Genomic DNA, 21,224 nt, shown 5'->3' with positions numbered 1-21,224 from the left:
AGAGAGGTCAGTTGGGGGAGGGGGGGGAAGGGGGTGGAATCCAGTGACTTCTCCAGCCTTAAGAATTCCTGTCCTCCTCCTCAGTCTGACCCTCGCTCTGCCCGCCTGGGCCACAGCAGTGCCCACGGGCAGTGCAGTGAGAAAAGGAGGGAGACCTGGGTTTGCTGGTTTTCTTGGCCAGGCACCAGGAGCATGAGTCCTGCCCACCCTTTTTCTGCCAGCCTGCAGTCTCCACTAGCTCCTCTCCCTCTCTCACCCGCCTGTCCCTCCGGGCTGCTCAGGCGCCACCACTACTGTCCCCAACCCGCCCCGCCAGCCTGAGCAAAGGGCAGCGTGACTCACGGCGGCGGCGGCGCTGCCACCAGCCCACGGCTTGCCCGAGGCATATAAAGGCCGCCCGGCGGGCCGCGGCGATTCCTGCCCGGCCCGAGGCGCGCAGAGCATGGCCAGGGGCGCGGAGCGAGGTCGCGGGGACGCCGGCTGGGGGCTGCGGGGCGCTCTGGCGGCGGTGGCGCTGCTCTCGGCGCTCAATGCCGCTGGCACGGTGTTCGCGCTGTGCCAGTGGCGCGGGCTGAGCGCGGCGGTGCGGGCGCTGGAGGCTCAGCAGGGCCGGGAGCAGCGCGAGGACAGCGCCCTGCGCTCATTCCTGGCCGAGTTGAGTCGCGCGCGCCGCAAGGCGCCGGCTCCTCCCCCGGACCCCGCAAGCGCCGCGCGCAATAAGCGCAGCCACGGCGGGGAGCCCGCGCCGCACATCCGCGCAGAGAGCCACGACATGCTGATGATGATGACCTACTCCATGGTGCCGGTAGGCGGGGGCTTGGCTCCCAGTGGCGCCTCCGCCGGGGTGGGCGGCGGGCAGGGCGGGGAGAGAGGCCCAGAGGTCCTGTGCTCCCCTGGATGGAGGGCGAGGAGCCGAGAGAGGGCCCTGGGCTTGAGCACGGCTGGGAATGTCACCTGGGCCAGCACCTTAGCCCTCTGAGGTCAGTTTCCTCATCTGTTCCTCATCCTTCTTTGAGTCGGCAGGTAAATGAGGGGCGCAGGCAGTGTTTTTAAGAGCCTACTTTCCTTCCTTACTTCGAACAAAACTTTTCACAGCACGGGGAAGACATTTCTGAGGGCGCAGGCTTCTTCAATAAAAGGATTCTTTCCCTGGCTTCATCTAGTGGTCTGGCTTTTCACCTGGCCTCGGACCATCCTCACGAGATCGGTTGAAGCGAACACAGTCCACTCTAATTTTATCAATCACCTGGGACCTTGATGCATAAAAAGTTACTCTTAGGTAAAGCGATTCCAAATGGGAAGATTGATATAGAGAAATTTGCTTAAAATTCACCGTGAAAGCTGAGGTTCTAATGTGGGCTCCAGCGGGTCTATGGAACTTCAGAAATTACCAGTGTGCACTCAAGGGGCCGTGCATCTAGGGAGAGTGCATTAATTTCATTAGCTTTTCATTCGATTTGCACTCCCCCAAGAAGATTTAAGAAACTCTGCTCTTAAAAAAAAAAAGGACTTAAAGCAAAGCCTCAAAAATCTTTTTTTTTCCAGTTTCAAGTTTTTTTTGCTTTTGCTGTTTTCAACTCAATAATTATCTAACAATTACATTCAGATCACATTGCAGTTCCCCATTCCATTTCATTATCCTTTACAACCACAGGAGTCTTGTTTCATTTTATAATTACAAAGATTTCAGTTCTGTCGTCCCAAGAGTGAGCCATACTTCAGAATCCTAGGTATTTGAAGATAAACTCACTTAAAGCTTCTGTTATCATAGAAACTTTTAAATATCTTATATGAGCAGACATGCTTTTACAACTACAACATGGAAGTATTACACACTGCAAATACGTCTTTTGAGAGAGACCAAATTTTTCCATTCCTGGCTTCTTCTTCGTCATCTTCTTTTTTTAAACCTATGTCATCATTTAACTATCTGGGTCCAAGCAAATTTTTTAAAAGACCTCTCTAAAATGAAGAAGACATAGACACACTTTGGGGAATTTACTCTTTCCCTTGGTTCCCTACCATGTATTTTGAGGGTTTTTTGAAACCCTTCAAGAAGGATGCATCTGAGCATCAACATTTTACATTTTTAATCTAGAAGCTTCTGTATTGCAGCCTGTTCAGTCACTAACCCAACGGGATGGAGAGATCCATTTCTGTGTTAGCCTGAAAGCCAGATTTAACTACTACCACCTTCTCTGTTATAGGTCAGAGGGCAGAAACATCACATTTGTCAGGCTGAGAAGCATTCATAGATTATCACCAACTCATCCACCACGTGTAATGGGTATGCTTTGACCTTATAGTGTCATTGAAGGAATTTCCATGCAGGTCTGGAGGAAGCAACTGTCATATTGCTGACTTTCTGGTTGGGAGTAGTTCTCAAGCAGTAGTCTAGGGGTCAACCTGGAAGCACACGAAAATGCAGATTCCAGGGTCCCACCCTCATACTTATAAAATTATCATCCCCAGAATTGTCTTCCTTAAGAAGTCCTCTGATTCCCATTCCCCCACCTTCCCATCCCCTTGTGAGTTTGATACAGGGGTCCAGGGGCCACTTTGAGAAAGCTGCTTTAGATCACTGCTTCTCTACTTTATTTATTTATTTTTTTAGTGTTTACTTATTTATTTTGAGAGAGAGAGAGAGAAAGAGAGAAAATGCTTGCACGTGCACAAATAAGTGAGCAGGAGAGGGGCAGAGAAAGAGGGAGAGAGAGAATCACAAGCAGGCTGTGTGCTCTCAGCACTGAGCCCAGGGGCCAGGGCTCCATCTCACTACCAAACCTTGAGATCAAGACCTGAGCTGAAATCAAGAGCCACTCAGATGCCCACACCACTTCTCTACTTTAATATGCATATGAATATCCTGATGATCTTTTTCAAATGCAGATTCTGACTCAGAAGGTCTAATTTCAGGCTTGAGATTCTGCACGTCTCATAAGCTTCCGCTGATATCAAAGCTGCTGGTTTGAGGACCACACTTTGAATACCACGGTTCTAGAGTGATGGTTGCACATTGAAATCACATAGGGAGCTTTAAGCATGACTGATGCCTGGATCCCACGACCAGAGATTCTGAATTAATTGTTAGAGGTGCAGCCTGGGGTGCCCGGACATTGGCATACCTTCCTGATGACAGTGAGCAGCATTAAGCATCTCACTTCCACCAGGTCTCTTTTGAGGTCTCTGCTTCAAGCAGAGGAACCAATTTTTTTTTTTATATATATATGAAATTTATTGACAAATTGGTTTCCATACAACACCCAGTGCTCATCCCAAAAGGTGCCCTCCTCAATACCCATCACCCACCCTCCCCTCCCTCCCACCCCCCATCAACCCTCAGTTTGTTCTCAGTTTTTAAGAGTTTCTTATGCTTTGGCTCTCTCCCACTCTAACCTCTTTTTTTTTTTTCCTTCCCCTCCCCCATGGGTTCCAGAGGAACCAATTTTATTGCTGAAAGCCCTTTACTTTATTCTAGCCATATTCTTATCATTCATCTTTGCAAATTTTTCTCATTTTTACTCTCTGCCTTTCTCAGAACAGAGAATTATTCACATGAGGAAATGGTGTTTTAAAAAGCACTTTCAGGGGCGCCTGGGTGGCGCAGTCGGTTAAGCGTCCGACTTCAGCCAGGTCACCATCTCGCGGTCCGTGAGTTCGAGCCCCGCGTCAGGCTCTGGGCTGATGGCTCAGAGCCTGGAGCCCGTTTCCGATTCTGTGTCTCCCACTCTCTGCCCCTCCCCCGTTCATGCTCTGTCTCTCTCTGTCCCAAAAATAAATAAACGTTGAAAAAAAAAAAAATTTAAAAAAAAAAAAAAAAAAAAAAAAGAACTTTCACAAGCACCTCTAGTAGAAAAGTTGCTAAGAAAGGCGCCTGGGTGGCTCAGTTGGTAAGCATCTGACTTCAGCTCAGGTCATGATCTCACGGTTCATAAGTTCAAGCCCCATGTCAGGCTCTGTACTGACAGCTCAAAGCCCTGGAGCCTGCTTAGGAATCTGTGTCTCCTTCTCTCTCTGCCCTTCACCTGTTCGTGCTCTGTCTCTCTCTCTCTCAAAAATAAATATTAAAAACTATTTAAAAAAAGTTAAGTTGCTAAGAGAACTGTTTATACATCATGGAGGTCACTGTGCACACATGTTATGGTTGAAATCTATACCTTCCCCCACCCTTTTATACAGCACCAGGAGGTTTTGTTTTTTTGTTGTTGTTGTTGTTGTTGTTGTTGTTGTTTTTTTAAATTTTTTTTTCCAACGTTTATTTATTTTTAAGACAGAGAGAGACAGAGCATGAACGGGGGAGGGGCAGAGAGAGAGGGAGACACAGAATCGGAAACAGGCTCCAGGCTCCGAGCCATCAGCCCAGAGCCTGACGTGGGGCTCGAACTCCCGGACCGCGAGATCGTGACCTGGCTGAAGTCGGACGCTTAACCGACTGCGCCACCCAGGCGCCCCAGCACCAGGAGGTTTTGAATGAGGATGAGATCAGAGGTTCCCCTCCACTCTGCCACCCCACTCCACTGAGGTTCCATGTCCTTAGAGATCTAGGAACAAAAAAATAAGTGGTAGGCAGATTAATGTCAGCATTTCAGAAAGGCTGATTTATCCAAGATGAGCCTCCTCAAGCTAACTGGCACTTCAAATTCTGTGCTTTTGGCTGAGAGTATATATCAGCTCAGCATGGTAATCCTGCTTAGCACATTCTGCCCAGAAACTGGTTGTTGGAAGGGCAACATAACTAATCATTACTTAAGAACAGTTAGTTTGGTACAGCCAAACGCATTAAATCCTTAAAAACAACTGGGTACTTTGGAGAAAAGTCATAAGGGCCTGGGTACCACTGAGCTAGACCAGCATTGGGAACCCATCTGCCAGGAACTCATGCAGGAAATGCGGCCTCTGTTTAGTCCCCGCCCCACTTCACACTGCCCCCCATCTCACTTTCCCCATCGGCTGCTCTCTCATCCCATTCTCTAGGTCTTACACTTACTGGTGTTCTGGTAGCTTCATCATCCTGTCCAAAATCTAGGGTCATGCCCCCAGTAGGAAAAGGGTTTTATTTCTCACAATGAACACCCTAAGAAGCTCTAAATGGTTGAAGATTTACATTTTTAAAAAATGAAACTCTAAAATTACTAGAGGAAAGGAAGGGTAAATTCATTTTTAATGTTGGAATGGGGAAAATCTTTCTTTTAAACAACTAGAAAGCCAGAAGCAAATAGTAAACAAATATAACTGCATTTAAAAAGCACACACAACAACAAAAACAAGCACATGCACCCTGTAAACAAACGTAAAAGATAAATGACAAACTGGAAAAAAAAATTTGCAGCTCATACCATAGATATAAGGCTAATCTTCTGAATATATATAGCATTCCTATAAGTTAATAAGGAAAAAAAAAACACAAGAATTTAATAGGAAAATCAGCAAACATAGGAATCCAATAGGAAAATGGAACACAGTTCTCAGAAAAAGAAATACAAATGTTTCTAAGCAAACATGTAAGAAAAGATGTCTAAGCTTAAAAATACAAATTACACCTGCCCTGAAACATAATTTTCACCTGTCAGAATGACAAAACTACAAACGTCTGACCACACATTCTCTTGGGGAAGCTGAAGAGAAATAGACATGCTTTTGCATTGCTGTTTGGACTGCAAATTAGTATTACCCATATGGAAGGCAATTTGGCAATACCTAAAAACATTACAAATACGTTTACCCTGTGACCCATATATATATTTTTATATATTCAGGATATATTCATATCCTATGAAATGATATATGTACATATGCAGTGTGGAATATTTGTAAAAGCAAAATATTTTTATTAACAACCTGTGCCCATCAGTACGGAACTAGTTAAATAAACTAACCTATGCACCCACTGGAATAGGTAGCTGTAAAATGAGAATGAGGAAATTCTCTATGTGCCATTATTGGAATAGTCCTTGGGATATATTTTAAGTGAAGAAATCAAGGCAGAGAAAAATATATATTGTATTACCTTGTATAAGGAAGAAGCAGAAAAATAAGTGAAGATACTAACAAAAGTACTTAGGGAGATTGGGGATAAAATGGGAATGAGACTTTCACTGTATAGCTTTGTGTATTATTTTGACATTTGAACCGTATTATTGTGTTACTCTAATTGTGAGTAAAAAGGCCGTAACCACAAGGCTACATGGCCGCTGACCCTGGACTGGGGGACAATAGGGTGTGGCAGAGACTTTGCCAGCCTGAAGTTCATGCACTGTGTCTAAAGGGAGGCTCTCAATGATTGTTGCTGTACAAGAGCAAGATTGTTGATTTTTTTTTTGAAGAGAAGTTTAAAAATCTGACTCTTTATTTGAAATCTCTTGGCTTTGAAATATTGACAAAAATTCCAAAAAAATATTTTTAACTGGCTGAGTGCGTTGGCCAAACAACACTCACATTGTTAAGGGCCATGCTGGGACTACCGAGCTTAGTTCTGAGCAGTCTCTTCTTATAATCATGAGTGGTTTTAAACAAAAATGGCTTTATTTCGCTCCACCACATCCCCTCCCCCACTCATTTCCTACCCTGGTTCTGCAAGGATAGCGGTAACTCTGCCACTGTTATTGTTGGTTGAGTGGAGATGGGTTTCTTTGTGTGTTTGGTTTGGTTTGGGTTTTGTTTTGTTTTTTGGCTTTCTAAAAATCAACTCCACCTTCAGTGGATAGAGATTTCCCGTCACTGTGGCTTTTCAAAAGCATGTGCTCCAGTTTGGAGGATAGTTCTCAAGGAGGAGATGCCAGCGGTGTTAAGCTATGTAATGCATTATTATGACAATCAGAGCTTTTTGTGATGACTGTAATGAGGTACGCTTTTATGGATCTATACATTATCTTGTTTATAGGGGGACATCACATTACCTACAGTCAGAGCTCCTGTTTGATTGGATGCTATATTTCCTTGAAGGCCCTAACTTGGCTGTGCCAGGGTTTACCTCCCTTTCCTACTTCTTGGAGTGAATCACTTCCAGGTGATATAAAAGCTGAGGATTTAGGGGCACCTGGGTGGCTCAGTCGGTTAAGCTTCTAACTCTTGACTTGGGCTCAGGTCATGATCTCACGGTTCATGAGTTCACAAGTCCCCTCATGGAGCTCTGTGCTGACAGTGCAGACCCTGCTTCAGATTCTCTCTCTCTCTCCCTCTTTGCCCCTCCTCTACTCGTACTCTCTCTCTCTCTGAAAATAAATAAATAAACTTCAAAACAAAAACAAACTGAGGATTTAGACTAGGGATCAACAAACTATGCCCTGTAACCAAATCAAGTTTGTCACTTGATTTTGTACAGCCCACAAAGTAAGATTTTTACATGTATAAATGGTTAGGGGAAAAAATCAAAAGAATAATGATATTACATGACACAAACATTATGTAAAATTCAAATTTCATTAGTCATAAATAATGTTTTGTTGGAATACAACTATGCTCATAGTTGGTACTGCAAACACACCTGTAAACTTGACTCATGATGGCATGTTGAGGAAGACAAGTGAGAGCTAGCTCCTTAGTTACATCCTTCGGACACTTTCTTTGTCAAAACACATTTTGCACACATGCAAATAAAACACTCAATGCAGATACATAATTGTCGCGATTCTCTAAGGACATATGTAAAAACCAAGTGGGCCAAGACTGAGCATCTAGACCCACCGAGAACAGGGCAGTTGTGTTGACCATGTGAATGGCATTAAGCCATTTGGAACCACTCCCAGATCCTGGAGCTATTCAAAAGCTCTTAGTCTCTTACTAGCCAAAGTGTTAGAGGTGAGGGCAGCAGTTACAAGCCTGCTAAGCTATAGCAGGCTATAGCCTGAACAGGATGGAACTTCTGGGGCCTAATATATTGCCCACTCTCTCTGTTTCCTGCCTTTCCTTCAACCTTTATTGCCTCTATGCCAGAGATAAAATGAATTGTTTTCCTTTGGAACTCAAAGGCACATGCCCCCCTGGAATAGTACCACTCCACTCTGGAGAGATGGCAGAGCCCCCAAACCAACCCGTCATTTAGTGGCCCAATAGACCACAGGCTGAGAGATGCTTGAGAAGAGGGACCTTTCTGGGTGAGTTCCAGAACAACTTCTTAGAGTAGGAGTCTTCCATTGCTAAGAGATTATTTATCTTTGCCATTGCTCTCGTCCCAGGATCTCTCTATGGCTAGTCCAGGCTCACCATCACATGGTACTCCTTACACCTTTGGCCACTGTGTGCCCACCCTAACTTGAGTAACCTGGGATTCCTTCCTCACTTTCAGGTTCCCAGCCAAATTCTCTCTCCCTCATGCTTCCCTGAGTATGTTGTAGTGGTGAGCAGTGTGGCCCCGGGAGTCAGACAGATTCACATTCTCGGCCCACAGCCTTGTAGCTGGGCCACCTTGGGCAAGTCTTTTAATGTGAGAAGTAAAGGAGATGATTCATTTTCGGAAATAACCAAATAAAAACTGTGCTGTCTAGTTAACGGTAGGTTTACAACCTATTGGAAAAAATGTATGAACCCTCTTTCCCCCCCATCCCCACCGCCCCCCCCCCCCGCCGATGCTGCAACAATGGAGTCCCAAACCTTTAGGCACTTTACTTCTTGGTTCTTCTTCCCCTCTCTGTTTTGTGGGCTTATTTTTATGGGCTTATTTGCAGGGACTTTGCAATGAGCATGAGCCAAAGAACAAAGGGAGGAGAGAATGAAAGTGTCACCTGAGGGCATGTACATTTGTTCCAATCAGACTACTTTTTGCCTTACACGGGCATAGGTGACTTCTAGGTAAGGCTCTAACTTCTGTAGTACTCAGCCAATGAGGAACCAGGGGAGGGACTTGCATGCTAGGAGATAAATTGTCTGCTGTAACTGCCCCAAGTGTGCCTGTCCATCAGGCACCTGCTCTTACAAGAATGTTGATTAAAGCCTCACTTCACTGTGCTCCGAGTCTCTGTGCCCCTCCTTTGATCGGGTCAGTGGGCCTATTCCTCATATTAACTTCTCCAAACTTCAGTTTGCTCATCTGTAAGACTGAGATAATAGCATGCACCTTATCTTGTTCTTAGGAGATTTAAGGGAAATGATGTAGATAAAGTATAGCACCTGGTATAGCCAGGTTCCCAATAGCTATTCATTGTTACTGTTATGAAGATTTTTCATTATTACTTTATCATTAGCCCTTCTTGCCCCATGCTCTCAGCATCTTATTTCTGGGTTTATTCTTTATCACCAATTCCTTCAGAATGCCAAGTTGTCTATCTGTAGGTACTTCTGTCAGCTGCTGCTTTGGGATAATATTTGGCCTCTTGACACCTAGATTGACATCATACCAACCTAAATCATCTTGTGAAAATAAAACAGAGTGAGCTTAATATGCTGACAGGGCTTCTTGAGCAGGTCAGGATTTCCTGGGCCCTCACCCCTTCTGCATGGCCACTGATGACAAGGTTTGACAACCATGAAGAGGAAGTCATCTTGACCCCCTTTCTAATTGGCTTAGCTGATTTTAACTTCTACTGGTTACTGTTGGTCACAGTCCTAAAAAGTGCTTTGGATGCTTTCATTTGGAAAATTGAGAAAATGACAGTAAAAGGTAGAGCAAAACAACTTCTAAGAAAGAAGAACAGTTTACTTCTTAGGGGTCTCATATTCTCCAGGATATGATTAACTATGTAGGAACTATCAGAACAGGTTTTATATCTGATAAAACATACTTATTTGAGAAAAAAATTTTTTTTTCTCTGCATTCCTCAAACTTACCCCCTTGCCCCTGGAAAAGAAATCCTTGGCCAAATCTAGTTGACATTCAAGCTTAATTTACATGCATTTTATCTACAGACTAAAGGTCATGTTGTGTGAAATAAGCTGAAGCTTTTAGGTTGTGATTCTGCTACAAAGGGAGCATTTTTCAGCCCATCAGTTGCTTTTATGTAGCTCTTTGGGTTTTAACAGCTCTATATTTTAAGTAGATATAATTTACTTCTAGTTTAACTGAAGTTCAAGACACAATTTTCTTCACTTAAGGGTAGAGTTAAAACAACAAGGCCAACTAAATATCATTCAAGATGCAATTTGTGGAGTTTGTTCTGAATGCAATAGAGTAACCCTTTCATCTGCCATTCAGAAAGTTTCCTGTATTTAGCAAAGTGCTGGAAACTTTGGAGACCCTGCCTGAGCTGTATGTAAAAACTGTGAAGTACTTGGGAAAAAATTGTGGACAACTATATCCAAATTAAATGATGAACTGCTACTCCAAATTATTCCCTGGTTTTTCAGTAACCTAATGTGTGAGTATTGGAGTCTGGAATCATTTTTACTTGAGGGTGGAATATGTCTCTAGGCAAAACTTGAGGACTTTAGAATTAATCCCTCTGAACAGGGAGACCTTTAGACAAAAATCCTTTACAGTGAGCTGTGTGATTAGCATTGGGGCAGTCAAGAAGAGAGAAATCAATTCTCACTAAGGTGATGAAGGAAGTTATCATGGAGGAAACAGAATGTGAAGTGAGCAATATAGGGCTGGTAAGATTTGGGCAGGCAAGGAGGTCAAATCACTCCAAGGGCAGATAATAACTTAAGCCAAGCTCGAGGTACTGGAATGAAAATGGTACCAGGCTGGAAGAGCAAGGAACCAAGGAGGTCTTGCTGCATTGGGGAGTTTGGGCTGGGGGGGGAGGGGGTGGAATTCCTTGAATTTACACTTTTGAGAAGTTGAGTCTGAATCTGATGGGCAATTGGGAGCATTGTAGACCCTTTATCAGGAAGGAGTCATGAAGAAAGTCATTCTGTAGCACTGGTCTGGTAGTGCAATGCAGGAAAAGCAGGAAAGAGACCAGAGGCAAGAAGAAAATTAGGAAGTTATTGCCTTAGTCCAGGCAAGAAATGATTTATGTCTGGCTAAGGTGGTGGCATAAGAAATGGAGAAGATATATGTCCTACAAATACCAAGACGGAAGAATGAATTGAACTGGTAACTAATTGGATATAATAAAGAGAAAGGAACCATTTAGTCTAGATCCATCCAATACTGAGAAGCATGGTGGCATCACTGGCAGGTTTGAGGAAACACTGAAGCAAGTTAATTTAGAAGTGAGGATGCTGAATGTGTTTTGAGACTGAATATGAGATGAAAAGGTTCGGGGGGAAGGGAAGGAAAACTGAGGAAGAAAAGAGTATTCAGAGAAAGGAGAACATCCTGCTTCTAAGAACTCTTGTCTTCTCTGTGAGAGAGAGGTCTTCACAAGTCTGAAAAGTAATAGGCACACCCAAAACCTTTAGATTGAGTGCTAGAATCATACTGTGTTTACTTCTGACTCCCTTTGAGGTGTGTGACCTTTGACAGCTCACTCAACCTCTCTGTGCCTCTATTCTCTCATCCTTAAGAAGGCAATGATAGCAGTGTCTATCTTAGGTGTCACATAAGTATTCAATTCAATAATTCATGTAAACTCTTTAGCATGGTGTATACAAGTTAATAAACCTGTTAGCTTATTATTACTGATATTTCAGTATTTCTCAAATACTTCCTTTCTGTGCTTCAGGGAATTTCGACACCTTGTAATAAAAACAATACAGATTGAATCAACAGAATTTGCCAGAGAAAGGGCAGATTCTAGGATGACTCAAAAGTTTGGAATCTCAGGTGATTAGGGGAACACACAGATCTCTAGAAAGAATGCTGTTTCCCAGATAGTTGTTTTTCTGGTTACTGGATCCAAAAGGAAAAAAAAAAAAAAAATATATATATATATATATATATATATATATATGTGTGTGTGTGTGTGTGTGTGTGTGTGTATATATATACATATATATATATATATATATATATATATATATATATGATATTTAGGGAATTTAATTATATGAAGCATAATTTACAAATATCTTTATTCATGTCCAATGTGAACTCATTCATTCCTTCATTGACCAAATCTTTTTGAACCTCATAAGAACAGCATGTTTTTCAAAAAAAATTTTTTTAATGTTTTATTTATTATTGAGAGAGTATGAGCTGGAGGAGGCAGAGAGAGAGGGGGACATGGAATCCAAAGCAGGCTCCAGGCTCTGAGCTGTCAGCACAGCCCAACGCAGGGCTCAAACTTGTGAAATGCAAGATCATGACCTGAGCCTAAGTCAGACTCTCACCCAACTGAGCCACCCAGGTGCCCCAGAACAGCATGTTTTACAGACCAGTGGTCCCAATCAGCAAGTGTTCTGATGCTAAATTCATCATTAATTATTTTTTTGGGTGCGCATCTCACCCCTAAGGACCTTCTCCAAATGTTTTCTGGAGTAACCACTTACAGCTATTCCCTGAAACAAGGAGGAGGGAGGAGGGGGCTGAGCAAAGAGTAGGTTGACAAAACATCTTCACAAATGTTTTTGCTATGTACAAAGAATGCCACAGGGCAGAGTTTTGAGATAATGGTTTAATTCTTTGTCCATTTCCCAACACTGGACAAGTTACTTGCTATGGTTTATGTATACTTTTCTGACTATAAGGTAAGATAAGAATGCTTAGATAAAAATCAGAAATTACCTGAAGATGCTTGTTGAAGGGAACAATATGAGCACAAAATATTGTTATTAACAGTTGGTGAAAGATTATTCCAGCAACATTCATGCTTCAGAAAACTCCATTAGAGACCAGGAGGAGACAAGTGATTCTCAGCTCACTTCAAAACACTCATCTCTTTCTTTCCTAACTCCTTCTGCACTTATTTGTCTGTATCACACAAACTAAAACTCTGTGTACAGTTTTGGTCTCCAATTTGTCACCTTTAGGCACCTTGTCTCCTTAAATACATCTCACCATTCTTCGCTGTGCCTCTAGTGAGGTAGTTGATGAATACCTCTTCACTGAAGAATTCATCCACAACTCAACAAGTGCAAATCTAAAGTGAGGTATCTGTCAGTTTCTGAATCTGGTTTCTTGTCCTGCTAAGAGTTTTGAAGGTGGGTCCTAGAGCATTTTTTAAATTCTTTACTCAGAATTCATGCTAGCCACCAAATAGGAGATGATATTGGTAAGACTTAGAGGCCTGCTCCACCTGTCAGAGATTCATTCATTCAATATGTGGTTACTGAGCAACTACTATGTCCCAGGCACTATTGTGGGTGCATGAGAGACAGTATGAATGAAGCATACAAATCCCCGTCCTCTTGGACTTTATGTTCTGGAAGGGAAGGGCAGGCAAAAACCAAAGTACAAAATACATACAGTATTAGGGGTGATAAGTGCTATGGAAAATGATAAAGTAGGGGTGGGGATTAAAGAGGGGGAAACAGGAAGATGCAATTACCAGTCATGTGAGTAGGGAAGGCTTCACTGAGAAGGTGATGTTTGAGCAAACACTTGAAGAAGGGGGAAATGAGCCATGTAAATATCTGGGGAAGGGCCATTCAGGCAGAGGGAACAGCAAGTGCAAAGGCCACAAAAAAGGAAACTGGAGCGGAGTGAGTGGGAGGGAGAAGCCAGTCAGAAAGGAGGTCAGAAAGATAATTGAGGGGGCCAGATAACAGTTCGCATATTGCTTTGCAAGCTGTTGTAAGGACACTGACGTTTATCGGGAGTCTTTGGAGGTTTTCAGGCAGAGGAGTGACATGATCTGACCTTCCTTTTCAGTGAATCCCTATGATGACACTAGATTCTGTATGGGGCAGGGTTGGCAGTGGAAGCAGGAAGGCCTTTTAGATACCTATTGTGATAATCTAGATGAAATAAGATAGTGGCTTAGATCAGGGTGGTGGCAGCAGAAATGATAAGAAGTGGACAGTACCTAGATAAATCTGATGGTCGAGCTGATGGCATTTGCTCACAATCTGAATATAGGTGTGAGGAGGAAAATAGATATTAAATGACTTCAAGGTTATTGGCCAAGCCAATGGAATTGCCTTTAACTGAGATGGCAGAACTATAACTGTTTAAGAGGAATATCAGGAGTTCAGTATGGGGCATGTTAACATTGAGATTTCCTTGAGATGTTCAAGTGAAGAGGTCCAAGAGGGAGATGCATACCAGAGTCTGGGAAGGGGTCCCAGTTGGAAGTGTCCCCAGAAAATAGCAGAAGTGCTGAGTATGAGCATATTTATTACCTGGACACTGGCAGGCTCTAACCAAGAATCTATCCACTCCTTATTAAACTCAGACTGTTGGGAAAAAAAATAACAACTCGGGGCGCCTGGGTGGCTCAGTTGGTTGAGTGTCCTACTTCGGCTCAGGTCATGATCTCACAATTAATGAGTTCAAGCCCCATATCGGGCTCTGTGCTGACAGCTCAGAGCCTGGAGCCTCTTTCAGATTCTCTGTCCTCCTCTCGCTCTGCTCCTACACCACTTATGCTCTGTCTCTCAAAAATAAATAAAAACATTAAAAAAAAAACCTCTTTTACAAATAACTAGATTAAACCAATTAACTGTATTGTGAGCCTTTTGTGCCCAAAGATTTTGTCTTACCTTTATAAGCACAGAGCCCAGCTTATCAAGTGTTTGCTGATAAATAAATAGGTACTTCTAATCATTCAGAAATATTTTAGAAATAAATTCAAAAGAAATCTTTTAGCAACTAAGTAATATGTAAGTTAATGTAACAAATGCTAAGTGCCTGTTCTGGGCAGTGTGGGTGCACACTGTGGATGATGAGGAAGAATAGGAAAGGAATCCCCAACAAATTTATTGGCTAGTGGGAAGAAAAAGACAAATCCTCAAAAACTTGTGACACAAAGCAAAGGATAATAGGATTCTAAGAGAAATAAGATGAAAATCCAGTGGGCAATCAAGAAAGGTGTCAAGAAAGAGGCAGCATTTGAGCCAAGGCTAGAAGGATGGACAGGACTTCACAAGGCAAGTACTGGGTGGAGGTAAGAAGGGACTTGAACAGCAGGTGCTTTGTTTTAACTCAAGCATGATATGGGTTGACATAAAAATATCTGAAAGTCTTTGCCTTTGTTGTTGAAAATTATTTTGAATACAGAAACTGTGAATACAGAATTTAAAGATGTTATCCCACCATCTTCTTACTTGCTTTGTTTCCAAGAAGAAGACTGTTGTTATCCTTGTCTTTGTTCCCCTGTATGGATTGTGTCTCCCCCCACCCCCGGCTACCCCTAAGATTTTCCCTTTAATACATGTTTAAGCAGTTTTATTATGATATGCCCTAGTGTCATTTTCTTCATGGTTCCTGTGCTTGGGTTTTGTTGAGCTTGTTGGAGATACAGATTTATAGTTTTCTTGAAATCTTGGAAAGTTTTCTGCTATTATTTCTTCAATATTTTTCTGACCCCTTCTCTACGCCTGCCAGTCAGGGACTCTAATTACATATGTGTTGGGCTACTTGGAGCTGTCCCACAGCTCACTGATGATCTCTTCACTTTTTATGTCTTTTTTCTCTGTGTGTTCCATTTTGGCTAGTTGCTATTGCTGTGTCTTCACATTCACTAATCTTTCTTCAGCAATGTCTAATCTGATTTTAGTCCCATTCAGTGTACTTTCCATCTAGACATTGTAATTTTCATTGCTAAAAGTTTGAATTAGGTGTTTTTTTATATTTTTTATGTTTCTATTTAACATGTTCAATCTTGCTTTAGTTTCTTGAACATTTGGAATACAGTTAAAATAAATGTTTCATTGTCTTTGCCTACTAATGCATTCATTTGTATCATTTCTGCATGAGTTTCACTTGATTGATTATTTTTTCCTCATTATGGGTTGTGTTTTCCTGCTTCTTTGCAGGTCTGGTAATTTGCTATTGGATGCTAGACATTGTGATTTTACCTTTTTGGGGGGTGCTTATAGCTCAATTAGGCACTCTTTATATCAAGGAGTAGAAAACACACAGCCTTGGTTAACTTCCACATGGCTGACAGGTCACTGAGGTTTACAGAGGTTAAACATCGTGCTTAAGATCACAAAGCTGGTGAGTGAAAAAAATGGAATTCAGATCAGATGGAGTTGGATCTGACTCTAAAGCCTGTGTTCTTTACACCACACCTTTTGGGAGTTGAACATTTTTCATTTCAGGTAGTAAAATCTGTAAAGCCTTTCATTTATGGGTTCTTCTTTTTCTTTTATGCTTAGAATGTTCTTCCCTATCTTAAGATCTTAAGATCAAATCATCACCTCTATTTACTCATAGTTACATATAATTTCATTTGAAAGCTGTTCCAACACATTTGAATGTGTTTTAACTATACAGAGATAAAAGGAACCTTTCTTTCTCCTTTAAGAAACAATTGGCCAGAATTAGTTAATAGATTGCTGGATTTGAAAATAGGCAATTCACTACAAAACAACTTCTTAAAGTAAGGGCAAGGATTTGAGATTAGTAACTTGACTTAAAATGCTACTTTTTCTTTCTTTCTTTTGAATTTTGGGGTTGGGGGGAGAATTGTCTCAGATAGATTCAATGTCACATTGACTGTGTTTGCACCTGATGGAAGAAAGATGTGAACACAGGAGATACTGGGAGAATGTGTTTCTGAGAGAGTGGCCCAAGTTTCTGGTTCTGCAGTTGGGTAAGCCCATCCATGAGAGGAGGGCTCCTTACTGCCAAAAACTCTGACCCAGCCTGTCAACATAAGGAAAACCAAAAGGTCTGGCCATTCCTGAGATGCAGCTGCTTGAACTGCCCACAGGACAAGACTGAGAACCTGGGGCTTGTTGGTGCCTGAGAGGCACCTGGTGGGAGAAGGGAAAGGCTTAAGAAGGGGGTCATAATGACCAATAGCAACTTCTGTTTAATGGGTTAGGGAGCTTATCAATTTATGTCTGGCTATTTCTATAAATCCTACTCTGTTTTCCATTTTAAAGATAGCAACTAGACTTTAGTCAAATACTTTTATTAAATAGTATGAATTAATGATTTTTCAAAAATCAGAACCAGCCCGTTTATGTTCAAATCATGAAATGATATTTTTATAAAACACCAATACAAACATATAAAGTTGTTTTTATCATGACTTTATTACTCCTCCCAGATGCTTCCTAGGGTAAGTATTGTCATGAGTCCTATTTTGTCAAGGGTCTGGGGCACTTGTACTAAGTCCTGTGCAGTCAACAAGAAACAACAGATATCTGCCACCACTGTTTGACCTGAGGTCAGAGCCTGAAGAAGGCCTTGAAGCACACTTGGGGGAGGAAATGCTCCTTCAGGGACTTGCACTGAACATTTTCATATGTTCTCAGTGTTAATAAATGTCCTGAGGCGCTGATCCCAGCTGAAAGTAATTTTGCTGGAGACACTGGATGAGGATGTTTGCTGGAACCATCTCTTCCAACTGGGATTGTCAGTGAGTCCTGAGCCCAACCCCAGCTGCTTCTGTGACTGCGTGCCAGAGGGCTGGCCAAGGCTTGTGGGTGGACTCTGAACCAACACTCTTTAATTATTTGTTTAGCATTTTGTTAGAATCCGGGCAGTGACTAAGGCAGGGTAAGAAGGAAGGTGGCAGGAGGCTGTACTGTCTCCAGCAGTTCTATAGCTCTGCAAAATAAATGCCTGAGGGAGAAGTAGTCCAACCACTGCTCCTTGGAGGGCAGACTGGCGTCCATACCCATCCTAATCCACTTGGTAAAGCAAGAGTTGTTGGTGAATGGCATGGTTCCCCATGGCATTGGATTTTCATTGATGTTTGAGACTCCTTTTCACGTCAGCATCCCCATCTCTGCCTAGCTGACCCAGCCCTAACCAGCTGGGTGCAGAGCTCATGCAGGTGCCTCTACTCAAGACAGCATTAAAGGTCTAGGTTATTCCCCTGCATACCAGGGGGAATATCTATTATTTCTGGTTTTGTAGTGATGTTGATACGGACAGGAAGGGGACAGTGATGTCTCAGGGATTATGTCTAGGATAATCCTGGCAGCTCCATGCTCCTGTTTCTAGGCATTAGTGGCATGTCTTCCAAAATAAAGTTATCTTAAACAAGCAGTCACAAAGAGAGATAGGTAACCACATGCTAGATGTTCATTTCTCATAAAACAATGTTACTGCTGGTTGGAAAGGAATAATATAATTGTTTGAGGAGTATATTCTCCTCCTAATTGAGTAACCAATTATGAAGTGTTTAGTACTTACTTTGTGCGTAATGCCATTCTAATGCTGGGAAAGAGAACTAAGGAGTGAACGGGGCATACAGAAAAAGGATGAAACAGTCCCTACCAATAAGAACCATCTGGTTGAGAAGCCAGAGCAACACATGAAAAAGTGTGCCAACAACCAGCCATATGGTAATGCTGCTGGGCTCAAACCGGGAACAGTCAGTGGGAACGGAGGTCTTTGGGGTAAGACCTGGGCAGGGTTTTGTTGGACCCTCAGGATTCCAGTCAGGATAAACTGACAGGATCACTCACCTGAGTGATCATCTGAGCTGACAAATGCCTGGACCTTTGGCTGATCCTCCTGCGGGCCTGCAGGAACAAGGTCATACTCAAGAATTTCACCCCCATAAAAGGCAAAGTCCATCTTCCCATTGGGAATTGCAGATTGTCATACCATGTCTTGGCCCCAGTGTGAATTCTCGTCTTTCACAGGGCTGAGTCCAGGGTGACTTACCCCAGCTTTGGCCTGCATGAGGGATTCCTCCAACACCTGTGGTCTAGCTCCAGCAGCTGGACCACTACATTCACAGCCCTATCTCTACAGTCAATGGTAGGCTGATTATCAGCTCTCAGGAGCTGTTTCTGAAGGATCATTTGTATGTGCATAATAACAGCAATTTGCATAATTGCAGAGAGTCATAACGAGTATTCATTTGTCTAAGAAAAATGGAATTTAAGTTACAGAATAGGTCAGATCTGAAAGGTAACTTGGAATTTGAACAGTGTTTTAGCTAGCAAACTAGAGCCTGTACTGGGGGAGCTACAGAGAAGCCTCAGCAGCACACATTGTTTACGCAGTGCTCAAACCAGAACAAACTGGTGTGGATGGGCAGGTTTGCTCTCTTTTTCATGAATCAGTCCTGAGAGTAGAAGGTGTGAGGAAGGTAGGTCAAGAGGGTAGCCAGCCAACCACCACACAGTTTTGTGTTCAGATGAACAGTGGGGACTTGCTGCATTTAGCAATACTTGTGCTGACAAGACATACTTTTCATTAAACCTTTCACTTTTGCACAGAAAAGATTTCTTAAGATTGATGTATCTTCAACTAGTGAAAATCTAATGCCCTATTCATATTAAAACTAAACGAAAGCAAAAATTTGCATTTTGAGTGGAATTGAGACAGTTCCTTTTGCAAAGGCTCAGCAGTATGAAAAGGTAGTTGTGGGAGAAAATAGCACTCAGCTCTGGAAGCCAGCTGAGTGAAACTGGGCCAGATACTCCACTTGTTCTCTCTGGTCCTCAGCTTTCTCTTCCCTCTCTTCCCTCTGACTCTAGGTCTCTGGGTGTCCCTCCCTACCTCCTCTCCCCCATCCTCTGGTTGGAGCAGAGTTTGAAATCATGTCTAGTCCAAACGTCTCATTTTACAGATAAATAAGGCCAACATCACCCTAGTTCACCCAGAGTAGCCCCATTTTTGTTTGTTTTATATTTTGGGGTTTGGCAATTTATGTGGGAAAAAGAAAAATCTTATGACTAATGAACACTTTGAAAATCACTGGACTAGACAACTGTTCTAGTTCATTCTATGGTCATTTGTCTAGAAGCAACAGGGGTCTGTCTGAGTTATTCCAAGTGATGGGAGTAATTGTGAAGGCATGATATTTGGGTTCCAGGGAAAGCTGGGCCATTAGATCCATCTTTTGAGTTCACATAATGTTTGCATGCTCACATCTCTCCCTCTAAATTACTAAAAACCTAACAAAATGACAATCTTTTAAAGAAATATCTTTTAAAACTGTATATACTATGAAGTGAAAATCTTTCTTATTGCCTTGATCTCAGTCACCAGGAGAAAAAAGAATCTCATGACACTCCCAACTTTTTTTTGTGCTTATCCAGACATGTCTAAGATATCCTTTTTAAAAAAATGTTTATTTATTTACTTTGAGAGAGAGAGAAAGCATGAGCAGGGAAGAAGCAGAGAGAGAAGGGAAACAGAGGATCTGAAGCAGGCTCCACGCTGATGACAGTAAGCCTGGTGTGGGGCTTGAACTCTTACAAACCATGAGATCATGACCTGAGCCAAAGTCGAATGCTTAACCAGCTGAGCCATCCAGGCACCCCTAAATATCCCTTTTTAACCAGAAAGTTGTATTGTCTGTTGTGGCTGCAAATGCACCTTGCTAAGCAGTACGCTAAGGCCCTCTATCAGATGAGTGTATATCATTTTACCTCATTTGTTTTCATCTGTTTAACAACTGCCTTACTGGTGAACATTTAGGTTGTTCCAGTGCTTTTGCCATCACGATGTTGCCATGAACATTCTTGTCCAGGATACCCTTCTGTTAAAAAGAAAACTGCAGGCCCCAAAATGACATCACTTAGGCCACATCAGCAAACCGAGACTGAACACTTAACCTAACAGCACTTTCAACCCACCACCCCCTCCAAGGAATGTAACCTTTAGCCAATCAACATGGAATTTCTTGGCCAATACTAGGAAATTTACTGATAGACCCCTTCTGCTCCCCTTAGGAGGGCAACCTTGCCTACACATTGCATTCCGTGCTAATAAATTCTTCTTTTTTTAAATGCCCTCTCTCTGAATTTATTTCTTTTGTTTAGCTCAACAGAGCTCCCCTCTGCTTGCTAGATGGGATGCTCCTGATTCATGAATCATTTACTAAAGCCAATTAGATCTTCAAATTTACTCAGTTGAATTTTGTTTTTTAACAGATTTGGTGGCAGCAGTAGGATATAAAGCTGACTTCTGATGGCATTTTGGGGACAACCAGAAACACAGTCCTGGTACCCTGCAAGCCCTTTGAGTTCACTGTCTTTCTTGCCATTTCTGAGGGCTGCTGGTGAGTCCCTCCTGGTTTGAGCTCTGCTTTTTTTGCGTTAGAGCTCCTGATCTAATTGGCTTTCTAGTTTAGGGTTATCCGGTCAGGGTAGACTGACAGGAGGCTCTAACAGATCACCAGTCCTTAGCTCTTGGTTCAGTCCACAGTGCCAATTTGGAGTCCCTTCCCAGTTCTGGTCCAGTCCACAGTCCCCATTTACTGGGGTTTGCTGGTTTAGTCCACAATGGGAATTGCTGGTGGCATACACGGTCTTCTCTTGGCCAATCGATGGAGAAATCCTTTGGTTCCTGCTGCTGCATTCAGGTGCTCATGTTTGTTTTGTCC

At 42.6% G+C, this 21,224-nt stretch overlaps 1 protein-coding gene across 1 annotated transcript in view; it reads left to right on the top strand.

Moving 5' to 3' along the window:
- The first annotated feature begins 442 nt into the window (after positions 1-442).
- Positions 443-21,224, top strand: part of GLDN (gliomedin) — a 62,363-nt gene continuing 41,581 nt past the window's right edge. The window contains exon 1 of the mRNA XM_030318195.1: positions 443-805. Within this exon, the coding sequence (XP_030174055.1) occupies positions 443-805 (363 nt within the window). The remainder of the gene's footprint in view (positions 806-21,224) is intronic.

The sequence above is a fragment of the Lynx canadensis genome, chromosome B3, assembly GCF_007474595.2.
Source record: "Lynx canadensis isolate LIC74 chromosome B3, mLynCan4.pri.v2, whole genome shotgun sequence".
NCBI classification, from domain to species: domain Eukaryota; kingdom Metazoa; phylum Chordata; class Mammalia; order Carnivora; family Felidae; genus Lynx; species Lynx canadensis.
Note: the sequence above shows the minus strand (reverse complement) of the source record. Positions and strands in the feature narration are given on the sequence as shown.